Source organism: Marmota flaviventris, chromosome 15, assembly GCF_047511675.1.
Source record: "Marmota flaviventris isolate mMarFla1 chromosome 15, mMarFla1.hap1, whole genome shotgun sequence".
Classification (NCBI taxonomy): domain Eukaryota; kingdom Metazoa; phylum Chordata; class Mammalia; order Rodentia; family Sciuridae; genus Marmota; species Marmota flaviventris.
The window spans coordinates 16,602,314-16,616,016 of record NC_092512.1 but is presented as its reverse complement, the minus strand read 5'-3'; the positions used below and the strand labels follow the sequence as shown (position 1 = coordinate 16,616,016).

Below are 13,703 nucleotides of genomic sequence, written 5' to 3'. Positions count from 1 at the left end.
ATGACAGTGGAAGTAGAGTGAGGGGGCAGTGGTGACCCATTACTCTTTTCTGTCACTTTTGATCAGCCATTCACTTTTTTGAGCCTTAGTTTTCCTTACCTGTAAAACAAGGGGTGAGATTGCCCAGATCTATTCTATAGGCAGTAAGTTTTCAATAAGTCAAACTAAATTAATTCTTTGGCATGGAAAAACATGGATAGAAAAATATAACCAAATAAGTAAATGGCACCTGTTTTTAAAGCGTTCGTTAAACAATTGTGCTTTTGCTAAAAGAAAAAAAAAGAATGCCTCCTTTATTATATTTTACCGAAAATTTTCACCTTTTTGGAATTTTTAAAAAATTACAAATTAAGTTTTTTTAAATTAAAATCATTGCAATCACCCAGTTTAGGATTAAGTCATATATTTTATCAATAGAATACAAAAGAGCTGTTAAATATATTCATACTGCTAAAATGAGTGTGCTTTCTCTTGGATATATCAGAGATTCCTCAGTTTTGAGGAATTGCATATAAGCAAAACTTTAAAACAAAATAACAAAATTCATATGAATAGTAATTGAATGTGATGGATGAAACTAAATTATAACATTGGAGTGGCATGGGTGGACAGATTTTTTTTAAGATAATTTTTTAATTTATAATTCACATGCTTCAGAATAAAATACTAGATGGGCATGGTGGTACACACCTGTATTCCCAGCTACTCAGGAGGCTGAGGCAAGAGGATCACAAGTTCAAAGCCAGTCTCAGCAATTTATTGAGGCCCTAAGCAACTTAGTGAGACCCTGACTTAAAATAAAAAATAAAAAGGGCTAGGGATATGACTTAGTGGTTAACTGCCCCTGGGTTTAATACCTGGCATGCATAAACAAACAAACAAATACATACATACATACATATATACATAAATGCAAGCAAGCAACTAAAATGGGTACAAAGAAAGCCCCTTCTAATCCTGTCTACCCATTTTGCACTCATGTATCATTCATATAAGATAATCACATTTATTAGTTTCTATTGTGTCCTTCTTTTTGTAAATGTGAGTAATTATACACCAGTGTTCTCCTTGCTTTTTCCATTTGCCATTAGATTTTCCCATTTTTAGTTCATAAAGGGCTTCCTCCTTTTTTTAAACAGCTGCATGAAAATATGTGCCATAATTTATTTAAACAGTTGGTGACCATTTTGTTCTTAATTATATGTAGTTATATTGTTGTATCAAGTGTCTTTGGCTGTATGCCATTTCAGGGTAAGTTTTTGAGGTTTTTGTTCCTGTCTCTGGTATGCCATGTGACTGGGGATTCTTGCATTTCTTTCAGAACAACAGCTAACCTTGTGCTCATGCACTTTACCTCATTCATTCTTCATTTGATTCACACCTACCCGATTTATCTGTTAATTAGCCTCTGTTTTTTTCATGTGCTCAATTTGAGAAACATCGCCCTATATGTTCACATACACATAAGATTGTCATTGTTGGATGTAGAAAAATAAAAAATCATTGAAAGCATTCTGATGGAGTATTTATGTGGAAAATAGCATCATAGGACACAATCTTATTTATTGTTGTGTATCAGTGATTAGAAACGTAGGTTTCTTGTATACCTTTCAACTCTTGTTTCTTTATGTTTAGGGACATGGTTTGCATGGGATAGGAGAAACTGTCCATATACCGTTTCCATTTGATGAAACAGAACTGCAAGGAGGTACTCTTTGAATTGTATCCATTTGATTTTATCATTAATCATGTCAACTGTTTGATGGAAAACATGATGGAAAGTGAATTCTTAACATTTTTAAGTTCTAGATTTTTACCATTCTGCTCTTTAAGCATATTGGAAAAGGTAGCTTTTTTGTCATGTGCTTTTTCCCTCGGAATTCATAGATGAAGATCCATTTAGTAGCTTTGAAAGAATATTAGGGTGTCTTGGAAGTGAAGAGAGTAAGTAGATATTTGCCTGGATGGAAGATTTTCTGTATGTTTTGCCTTTGAGGTTCCTTGAAAGGTTGTTTGAAGGTTGAGGGAGAAGCCAGAATTGGGGAATATTTTGTGCCTAAGAAGTTTATATTTTTTACCATGTGTTTGATACATTCTTTTTCAGAGACTCCTCAAAGTATTCAAAGCAGTTTTCAATGTCATTGGAAATCCAAACAATATACACTTATGGAGTGCTGCTAGAATTTTAATGCTTTTGTATTTTAATTTTAATCATTTAAAAATTTTAGATAGTTTTAAAATGGATGCTAATGAACATTTGTATAAATTTTATGGTATGCAGAGCACATGCATATATTTCTTTTAATTTTAGTATTTTTTTTTTGCTATTAAATTTCATTTTTGGTACTAGAAGGGATTTGAGTGGATGCTGAGTTTGTGCTGAGTCAAGCTAGTGAGAAATAGAGGAGGAGACTTTGTTTATTATCCCCAGAATCGGATATAAGCTATAGTACATTTGATGGAAGATGCTCAGAAAATTTCTGTGAAAACAAATTCATCTGTCCTTTTGTAATATAGAAGATAACTTTTCTCTTTTGAATATTAAGAAATGATATGCAGATGTCCTCTGGTATCCGTGAAAGATTGGTTCCAAGAATCTACCCCCGCCACCCGCAGTCTCCAGATCCTCAAGTCCCTTATAGAAGATGTTTATAACTGGCACACATCTCCCAGCATATTCTAGATTATTTATAATATCTACTGCATTGTAGATGCTATGTAAATAGTTGTTATAGTGTTTTTGTTTTTTTTTTTTTAAAGAATAGTGACCAAAAAAGTCGGTTCAATACAGCTGCAGCTTATTTTTCCCCAAATATTTTTGATCTTGGCTTGTTGAATTTGAGGATGCAGAATTCTCATATTCAGAGGATCAACTGTAATCAAAAGAAAAGTTCTATATGATTAAACCTTACACTTATATAGCACTTCTCTTTCCTGCTTCATGTAAAACTGTTGCATTGTAATCTGTTTTTCAGATTTTTAGAGCCATATTGCATGGATTTTAGAGAATAGTGAATAGTTCAAATAACTGAACTTATATTCCTAGAAGAACTTAATGTTCTTCTACAAAGTTAGTCATCACTTACTTTCCCCTCTTCTCCAAAGTAGGGGAAAGGAAGGAGAATTGTGTTAATATTGCCTTCCTTTTTATATGTTACCATGTTTGAAATTAAGATGCTTTCTTCTGCTTGTTGTGAATAAATGTGTATAAAATCTGGAGAATAGAGATTTCTTTCTCAAAATAGTCTCTATTCAGAAATGAATACTTCTCTGCATCTACCTTTTCTACTTAATCCTATAATACTTCATAAATTCTAAGGAAAAAATAATTGTTTACCTGGAGCTACAGGATAGTGACATATGGAAGGGACAGTAACAATAGGATCTTAAGTTTTATAAAATCTTAAGAACTGCTGGGGCTATAGCTCAGGGTAGAGTGCTTGCTTAGCATGTACAAGGCCTTGGGTTCAAACCCCACCACTAAAATATAAATGAATAGAAATAAATGGAAATTTAAAATTTCAAGAACTGATTAATGGGAATTTAAAGAAGAATATCTTTACACTTGGATATAGAGCATCTTTCTCATTTATTCATTCACATATTAATGAAAACTCAAGCTAATATCTAAATAATTTACCAGACATGATTTCAAATATAAATTTTTAAAAGAATATTCATATTTTTTAAAACCATAACTAATACTTAATATATTTCCTGATAAAAGCCCTCCAAATAAGTATTTGAAGCATAATAGAACTAAAAAGAGAAGACTAGCAAATTTGCCAGATTTCCTATTTTGCTTGCTTATTAGCAGGTAAATTGTTTTGCTATAGTAAATGTCTTTAAAAGATTGTAAACAATATGAAAAAGGTTTTTATTTTCTTACATTGAATTTTTAAAAATTGGATTCAGTCTTGATTGATTAAAGAATAAAAGTACTTCAAAAATTATTTAGGAAAGAAAAGTATCTTTAAGTGTTTGGTGTTATGTAATAGAACTGTTTACTAATGCAACGTCATCTTTTTGTTCTTAGAATTTACTCGTGTCAATATGGGTGTTCATAAAGCATTACAAATATTAAGGAACAAAGTGGACTTGCAGCATTTCTGTGGATATATCACCATGTTGAATTCTTCTAGCCAACTTGCAAGTAGAAAACTCAGTGATGCTTCTGATGAGAGAGGTTAGCTAAGAATTGAGTTCTTTGAATTAAGATAACTGGTTTTAACACAATCTTAATATATAAAAAGCAACAGACCTTTATGTGAATGTTGAATTGGTTAATAATATTCTGGATCATTATTTGGACAAACTTCAGTTGTTTAAGTGGAGAAAACACCAAGGTGCATAATTAAAGAAGTGATGCTCTCAGGTTGGAATACAGGGTGGCTGTTGGGCTTTAGCCCCTTACTGTCAGATCTGTGTTTATAGGCTTTGAATTAAGTTAGCCTCAGTGGGTAATGTTTCGAAATTCAAGTTATTTTGTAAAAACATTTTTAAAATTGACTTCGTAGTTAGTTTCCAAGTTCTGTGATTTGGATTTTAGAAGTATCTCTTATATTTATTTCTTTCCCTCTCTCTTCTTTTTTAATTCTCTGTAATTGCCAATCTAGTCTGGTTCTTGATACCATAAACCTGTATTGCACCATTTCCTGCTTAGCCTTCCTGTCCTATTTATATCTCCAATCCGTCTTGCATATTAACACCAGCTTATTATGCTATATTCTTTCTTTTTAATCTAAAAATCCATTTTCAAATCACCTTCTCCTGCTTACTGTTGTTTTTATGCTTTTATAATATTGGCTTGTATCTGGCTTTGGTTGCCATGGTGCCAGCTCTAGTCCATTCACTCTACAAGACCTTTCAATTCAAGTGTCTCTTATGGTTGAATCTATTTAATTTAGTTTGAAATTTTGAGAAAATGTGATTGATTGCTACCCATCCAGATGTCTCCCCTTGAGTTAGATATCTACTCCTGGTCTATTATCTTTTGCCAAAGGAGTTGAAATGCTTTCGACAACTGATCGCCAAATATTGCAGGGGCATTTTCCAGAGAAGAGGGCTTAGTCATTTCAGAGCTGTCATTTTTTATGTCATTCATTTCACAAAACAATGTAAGCAATAAATAACTTGTTTAAGAGCTAGAGATCTTATTTTAAGTGGTAAGTGAGAAGTTAAAAGACTGATGGGGGGACTGCTTAGAGGGCTGGCAGGAGTCAGAGAAGGTGTATCTCAGCCCAAGGTGCATTTTGAGCCATCAGGGAAGGTCTGTTAGAGTAGGGATAGTTGGAACTGAACTTTGAATTTTTTTTTTGGAGGTGGCAGCCTTTCAGGCAGAGGGAATTAGAAAACAACAGTACCTTATTTTGGCCAAAAGAAAAGATTTGTTGGAGAAGAATAGAGAAGTAGGTCAGATGTAGGAGGATCTTATAAGCTAAAAGATGCAGGGAGTCTTAAAAAGAATTTTGAAGATGACTAATGTAATCAGATAACTCCACAGGTATGAAAATGACTTTAATAGTGACCTATGTGAAAATCTTGTGTTCTGCTTTTTGAATTTTGGTTTCTTTAGGCCAGGGTTTCTTACCCTTGGCATGGATTGCATTTTAAGCTGGATAATTCTTTGTGGTGGGGGTTATATATGGTAGGATGTTTAACATCCATGGGTATCTACAGCATTGCTCCCATTGGGGATGGCCATGCTTGGCTTCAGACATGTTTTACAGGTTCAGAACCCCGACTTTAGACTAGTGATTCTTCATTCTTTCTCATCACCATGTCTATTGCCTGACGTCTTCTTCTTCTTCTTTTTTTTTTTTTTTTAGAGAGAGAGAGAATTTTTTTTTTTTTTTTTTTTTTAATTTTTTTATTTTTATTTTTTTTTTTTTTATAATTTTTTATTGTTGGCTGTTCAAAACATTACATAGTTCTTGATATATCATATTTCACAATTTGATTCAAGTGGGTTATGAGCTCCCATTTTTACCCCATATACAGATTGCAGAATCACGTCAGTTACACATCCATTGATTTACATATTGCCATACTAGTGTCTGTTGTATTCTGCTGTCTTTCCTATCCTCTACTATCCCCCCTCCCCTCCCCTCCCCTCCCCTCCCCTCTTCTCTCTCTGCCCCCTTTACTGACATTCGTTTGTCCCCCTTGTATTATTTTTCCCCTTCCCCTCACTTCCTCTTGTATGTACTTTTGTATACCTCTGAGGGTCTCCTTCCATTTCCATGCATTTTCCCTTCTGAGAGAGAATTTTTTTAATATTTATTTTTCAGTTTTCGGTGGACACAACATCTTTATTTTATTTTATGTGGTGTTGAGGATCGAACCCAGCGCCCCACGCATGCTAGGCAAGCGCGTTACTGCTTGAGCCACATCCTCAGCCCTTGCCTGAAGTCTTCTTTATGTTAGGACTGACTTATTGACAACTTCTGTTGACTACTAGAATCCTAATATTGTATATGGCCTTTAATTATAAGGAGATCCTGATTTGGCTTCTGGCTCAGATGTAAATGGCAGTACAGAATCATTTGAAATGGTCATTGAGGAAGCAACTGTAGATTCAGCAGTGAAACAAAACTCTGGTATGTCAAAAAAATTCTTTGCAATTTTATTAAACTAATTTCTGAGGCTTAATTTTTCTGTTGAGTCACTTGTATACTATTTGTTTTATTATCCACAATGGACTTTTAAACATGAATCTTCTAAAAAACATTTTTAAATTCAAGTAATTTTAAAATTATGACCTGAGAATAGTGACTTCAGTTTCATTATTCTTGCTGTAAATATTTTGATTCATTCTCTCATGCAGATATCTTTATGAGGCAAAAGACTGCTTTGAACATTTGATGAAAGTGTTGTGCCTTTCATCCCTAGACACATTTACATACTCAAAAGGCATACTTTTCTGTTTCAGATATTACTTGAGTCTCTTTGAGTCCCCCTCCCTTGCCAAGCCCTTGGTGCATATCACTGGGTGGAAGAAACCTAGGAACCTCAGATTAAAGAGCTACTGTTGCTCATACAGTATATATCAGTATTCATGGTGTTAAGGATAAGTTTTGTATCTTTTTTAAGGTGCCACAACAGAAGCAGAGTGGGTTCCTCTTGAGTTGTGCTTTGGCATTCCACTGTTCAGTTCTGAATTAAACCGGAAAGTTTGTAAGAAAATTGCCACACATGGCCTCTGTAGAAAAGAAAGGTGAGGACATGTATTCACTGTCATCCTTTCATCTACTTGATTTGAAGCTGTTCTTCTACATGAATGTAGTAATTGCTCTATGTATTTATTGATTGAATAAAGATTGCTAGTTTAAAGATTTTGTTATACTTTTCAAAATTAGGTTTCATTATATCACAAATTCGTTAAAAGCAAACCTGTCATGTTTAGGTTAACTATATTTAGTTACCTGGATTTGGTGAGGGAGTGGTAAAAAGGGCATACTTATAGTGGAATATGAACTTATTTAAAATATATAGATGTCTTTAGAAAATTTATCTTGTGCTTTTTTAACACATACATGCTCAAATTATATTAATAATGATTGTCTTTTGTGGTGAAATTATGATGACTATCCCAAAATTTTTTGCTTTCTACCATTTTTTTGAAGTGAACATGTATTTTTTTTTTCCTCTTTCCAAGAGACCACACAGGTTTTATTTCATTAAACTCTGATTCTTTGGGAGTGGTTGCTAGGTGGCAGTGCTGGAAGGGATAGCAGGAAAGAATACCACCGAGACCTATTGTCACAATGGATGACTTGGAAGGTGATAGCCACAGATCTCCCTGTTTTATTTAGGAAAACAAAATTTGATAACAGTTAATTTATTTAGATGGCTTAATGTAGCTTATATCAGAAAATTGAAAGTGCTCACCTGATAATTTCAACAGCGGTCTTCTGAAAATAACATACATGAATAAAAAGTGGAAATATTGTAAGATTTTTAAGATTTTCACCAATTTACAGATTTGAAGAATATTTCATGTGGGTAGCTTACTGTGTTAAATCATCAGGCTTTTCCCCAGGTCATCCTTTAATGTTTGGAAATTTGAAGTGTGTGTCAGAGTTGGAAGTCCCTCAGAGTGCCTGCATCTTTATATAAAGATTACCCTATTACTGTCCTAATAGGCAAAAATATTATTGATGAAAATCACTGAAATTGTGTTTAAAAATTTTTAATAATTAATTAGAATGTATGTATATACATAAATGCATTTAAATTGCTGAATTATCTTGTGAAATTAGTTTGCCATTATATTTGCTTTGAACTTTTCTTTCCCTTTTTTTTTCAGCCTTCAAAATCTTTTGCATTCCAGTAGGAAACTCTCTCTACAAGTCCTTAACTTTGTTCACTCATTCCAGGTAACAAAAGCAATTTCTAAATGTTATCTATAGCCAGATGTGGTGGTGCACACCTGTAATCCCAGTGACCCAGGAGGCTGAGGCAGGAAGATTGCAAGTTTGAGACTAGCCTGGGAAATTTAGTGAGACCCTCTTCCCAATTAGAAAGGTCTGGTGTTGTAGTCTAGTCATAAACCACTCTTGAGTTCAGTCCCCAGCACCAAAATGAAAACCAAAATAACAGCCAAACAAATGGTATTTGTGAAAACTTTATAGTATTCATAGGACTTCCATATTTGTTTTTGAGTCTTCACAGCAGCAAGACATGAAATAAGTACTGATTCACTAATTTTACTTTTTAAACGAAGAGCCTTATATTCATGAAGTTCATTGACTTGCATATTTTATTGACCAGGTCTTTGTAAACTAAATCTTGCAGTGCTACATTTTGCAGCAGTGTTTTAAGCATCTGCTGGGGCCTGCACACTGTGCCATATGCTGGGTGGGGTGAAATGCCTCTGTTTGTTGCAGCATTGGAGGCCAGTGCTGTGGATCTTGAGTCTTTCCTTAGGAAGGAAAGGTCATTCTAAACTTGATTTACAGACAGATTTTTAGAGTAAAATATTTCTGTTCATAACATGTGATCTAGCTTAGGAAATCAATATTTTTGGAATTTTATTTCATTCATTCATTTAGTCAATACTTGAATTTACCTTATGCCAGAGCCTTTTTCAGTGGTAGGCAAAAGTGATGTATAAGACTAATGATGAATGTAGTGTTGTGTGAGACAACAGTCAAGTAAACATTGAAATATGTAAGTAATTACAGATTCAATAAGTACTTTGAAGGAATCAGCCTATGATGGATGGTAAAGGAAGGCCTATTTTAAAGGGTGATAAGTAATATGTAAAATGAAATCTGTAGGACGGAAAAGAGTATTCCAGTCAGAGCCTAGGAGACAGAGAGGTCCCATATCAGGAAAGTACTCAGTGCACAAGGAACAAAAGAAGGTCAGGGTGGCAGACACTTCATGAAGGAGGGCAAGTGGCAAGAGGTGAGGTGGAAGAGGAGAGCAGGGAGAGTGTGTTAAAGGATTTGTATTTTATGCAAAGTGCAAAGAGAAGTGATTAAGGGCTTTTATTCAGGGGAGAGACGTTATTTCTGATTCAGCGTTGTAAAATGTGAGTTATCATTGGAAAGGCACAAGGGTAGAAGCAAGTTCAGTTCAGAGACTATGGTAATCTCCCAAGAGATGCTGACAGCTGAACATTCTTTTCACTGAACCAAACCAAACCAATTTTAGATGTAACTCTAATAAGGGATTGTTTATTATGTGTGTATACTATTTTACCAATAAACCAAGTATATTATAAGAACACACAGAAGAGAAATTTTATAAGGATATAATAAATAGATGGAGAAATTCTGAAATTCTCTCAGTACTGTACTCCACTCCAGAGACCACTGGCCTTGGATGTGATGAATGAATAAAGTAAACTAATTTAGGATATATTCTGGAGATAGACTGGCAAAACTTGATGATGAATTTAATTTGAGAAAAAGTTTGAGGATGTGGAGGAAGGGAGCAATCAAGAACAATTCCCATATTTCTTGATTAGCTAAATGTGTAAAGAAGACTGGGAAAGAAGAGGTGGGAGACATATGGAGAGTTCAGTTAGAGACATGGTCCGTGTGGAATGCATGGGAGATAGCTGAGAACACAGGTCAGATAGATGGAGGATTGAGCCTGGAGTTTGGGGGGAAGGTGGGTGAGAATATATCACTCTAAGAAACCTGGGAGTGCATGGATTGTGCTTAGTGCTGTAATGGGTTTTAGTGGTGATCTCCTACTAGGTTATACCTTGAGGTAGATCCAGTGTTCCCAAAATTAACCTCTTCTTATCCCAGTCTAATAACATGTTATTTCTGTTTATTTCAAAGCATTCATTACAGTCTGACTTGTACTTTCATTTTTGTATAGATTAATTCCTGCCATGGATTATTTTGAGCTTGTAACATGATAGATCTTTCCATCTCCTGTCGTGGTTTATATTCCATGAATAGTTCTCAGCTAATCAAGATCCTTATTTCTCATTAGTTATAATTAAGTGCTTTTAATTTGGTTAAGTGATTTTGGTAAAACTGAATTAATCTTGTTACTTGGTCTTTTAGGAAGGTGCTTCAACACTGGATATTCACACAGAGCCCAATTTTTCAAGTTTGCTTTCACCGTCATCCTATGTGGATATGGGAGTTCCACTTCCTGCAAAGAACTTAATATTTAAAGATGGCATCTTATCAGAATGGAGTGGACGGTCACCTTCCTCACTTCTTATTGCTAATCTTCATTTGCAATAATTTGATTACACCATATGTTGCTCTCACACTTCCAGCCTTTTTTCTTTCTTACTGTTAGCTTTATAGTGTCAGCTACTAAAAAGCATCCTGCTGCTGCAGTGCAATTCTTGCTTAACTAATATTAAAATTGGGGGAACATGTTCATGTTTTCTGACATGTTGTTCATTATTGCACATTTTATTGCAACAAAGTGCTTTTTAGCAGCCAGCACTGTATTTTTTACCTTGAGACAATCTGCATTTCTTTTATAATACTAATTATATACTTTATAGGCTTTATAATGACTGTTAAGTTTATAAACAGTCACTATGAATATTGCAACGGTAATTTTATATGTTAGTTTATCGGACATAAATCTTGTTTAATTTTATATTTTGTTACTGATACTTTAGGGGATCAAGGGAAGAGACATAACTCTTTCTCTGAAAAGCTTCTTGGTACTTAAAGTAGTGAAACTGTAAAACAGTAAACATCTGGTATTGAGAGGTGATATGATGGGGCATTAAGAATTCCTGTGGATGTTTGTAAATTATGTATATCAATTGGATATTGTTGAAGGTATGTAAACAGCGGCTATGTATAACTTAACCTTGATTCATAAGGTCTTAGGCTATGACTATTCATTGACATCTCATTAGAAGCTTTGGAAAACATTCTATTTTTAAACAGTGTTTATATGTGGACTTCTGTTGTCACTCACTTTGGGCTTTATATTTTCATAGAGTCTTTATGGAAAAATGGAATTTATTTTCCACTCATAGCTGAGACTGCTGCATGTTTTCACCTGATTTTTTGTTTTGTTTTGTAGCTTTACCAATGAATATTTTTGGAAATTGAATTTGATGTTTTCAAACTGAGGATTGTGAGTTTAGATTAGAATTACATACAAGAAGCTTTAAGGCTATGTCTTTGGATCAAAACACTTCATGATAAATCTATTGTGAAGGCATATTCTTAAGCAATCTGGATTTTTAAATTTCTGTTAGTAGTTTTGGAAGAAATGATAAGGAAAATTGAATAATTTCAAAGTGTTTCTTGAGTCATTGATTGTTTTAGCATCTCAAATGTTAATTAGAATAATTGGAATCACTTTTTAAAGACTTTTCAAGTTACCTTCCTTGGGAAGTTTGTGCAGTGTTATAGTTTAGCTTAGGCTCCTCTTATAGGATAATGGTTTTGCTAGTTTAAAACTGTAACCAAACTAACTGGTCAAATAACATATATCTAAAACACTTAAAATATTAGACAATTTTGGAATGTTAAAACCAAACTTTTTGCTGATGATTTTTGTTATTTATGGAACTAATATTTGTGTATTTAACATACTTCTGGAAATATATGCCTTTCTTAAAATTGTTAACCATGCATTTAATACCATGGCCTATCTATAGAATTAAATATTTTGGACCAGGTTACCTGTGGCACAGTCTTGCTGTGTTTGGGGTAAATACCATAATGTTTAATTTTCTACTTTGACTTCTAGAAGATAGAAACCATGTCTGTGTTTTGTGCGTCTATAAAAGGAGAACTACATACTAATATTAAAATAATTTCTTATGACTGTGAATCACTCATTTATTTTTCCAGTAATTGATATTGTACATTCCTAGTGCTATTAGTTAAGTATGTATGTATGTATGTAACTTTTACAGTTTCAACTGAAAGTTGTAAGTATTTCTTTTGATCAGGGCTCCTTAATCTCATTTTAATGTGTTTGAATTAACTGTAGTTATTTATTTTCGTGTTAACCATCTAAACCAACTGTAATGACATGTACACTAATAAAGAATTGAAAATTTGTAGTTGTTGACATTGAACCCAGTTGTTGCTGAATTGAAAGCTTAAAATATGGGAGTGATTTGCTGCAGTACTTCCTTTGAGAGAGAATGGAGGGAGAAGTAGAACCTAATAATGATCATGAACTTCAGGGAAAGTACTTGAGAGGACACGGGGTCCACTCTGGTTTCTTGTGTTCAGTGAGGACGGTGATCATCTGATTCCCAGCTGAAGACGTCTCATACTGTTTCAGAGAGAGAATTTGCATTTTTAGAGCTGTTAGCAAAATGTGAAATGCTGATGTTCCTGCTTAGCTGTATGAATGTAGCTTTGTTTCATTTATACATTGACTCATGTAAAGATACATCTCCTAAGTCTTATAAATGTTGATCCAGTTCAACAAAAAAGTAAACTTAAAATAATATAGACTTTGTTATTTGCCAAAGAAGATTCTTGAAAAATTTGTATCCTTTTTTTTTTTTTTGCAAATGTTTAAAGTAATTTCATTTGGCTTCATGCCACCTCCCCTCCTTTTCTCCCCTGCCCTTTACTGCTTCATGAACCATGGCAAACATTCTTTAGAAATGACAACGAAAATAGGGACTATCAAAAAGGGAATAGAACTTACTAGGGGAACAGTTTCACCTCTCCAGTGGGTCTAAAGAAATGCAACTTTATGTCACTTAAAAAATGCTATTGTCTGATTTCCTTATCTTCTTTCCTTTTTAAAGTCTGTATCAGATGATTTTTTTCATTTGTTTTCTGGGGAAATACTGGTTTCGTTTATTTTATGTTTGTTTTCTCTGCCATTCACGTTCCTTTTTTTATGTTTAGTGTTTCAGAAACAGTTTGTATTAAAAGATTTTAAAGTACCAAAACTGTAATAGTACAGTGGATTGTTTTCTGTTATGTTAATCTTATACAATGAAATGTATAAAGTGTTGTCAATTTGATTATTGACATATATAACATGTTTACAAATAAACTGTGGTGTTGATCAACTTGCTGTGAAGATGTATATAATCTTATGTAAGTTCCTTTCTTAAATATAGCCAAGCTGCCTATATCTTAATAACTTTTTATTTTGTAACAATTTCAGTAGTTTTTTGTATCCTTCCCTGAGCTTCCTCTAACATTAACACCTTATGTAAACAACAGCACAATTGGCAAAACTCAAAAGTTAACATGGCATTGAGTAAGCTACAGGCTTTA

At 33.7% G+C, this 13,703-nt stretch overlaps 1 protein-coding gene across 2 annotated transcripts in view; it reads left to right on the top strand.

Annotated features, from left to right (window-relative positions):
• Nucleotides 1-13,492, top strand: part of Fam91a1 (family with sequence similarity 91 member A1) — a 39,732-nt gene extending 26,240 nt beyond the window's left edge. For both annotated transcript variants that reach the window (XM_027952317.2, XM_071602141.1), the window contains exons 19-24: nucleotides 1,636-1,708; nucleotides 4,037-4,186; nucleotides 6,495-6,599; nucleotides 7,093-7,216; nucleotides 8,309-8,378; nucleotides 10,530-13,492. In XM_027952317.2, the coding sequence (XP_027808118.1) occupies nucleotides 1,636-1,708; nucleotides 4,037-4,186; nucleotides 6,495-6,599; nucleotides 7,093-7,216; nucleotides 8,309-8,378; nucleotides 10,530-10,715 (708 nt within the window). In that variant the 3' untranslated portion in view covers nucleotides 10,716-13,492. The remainder of the gene's footprint in view (nucleotides 1-1,635; nucleotides 1,709-4,036; nucleotides 4,187-6,494; nucleotides 6,600-7,092; nucleotides 7,217-8,308; nucleotides 8,379-10,529) is intronic.
• Nucleotides 13,493-13,703: the final 211 nt, after the last annotated feature.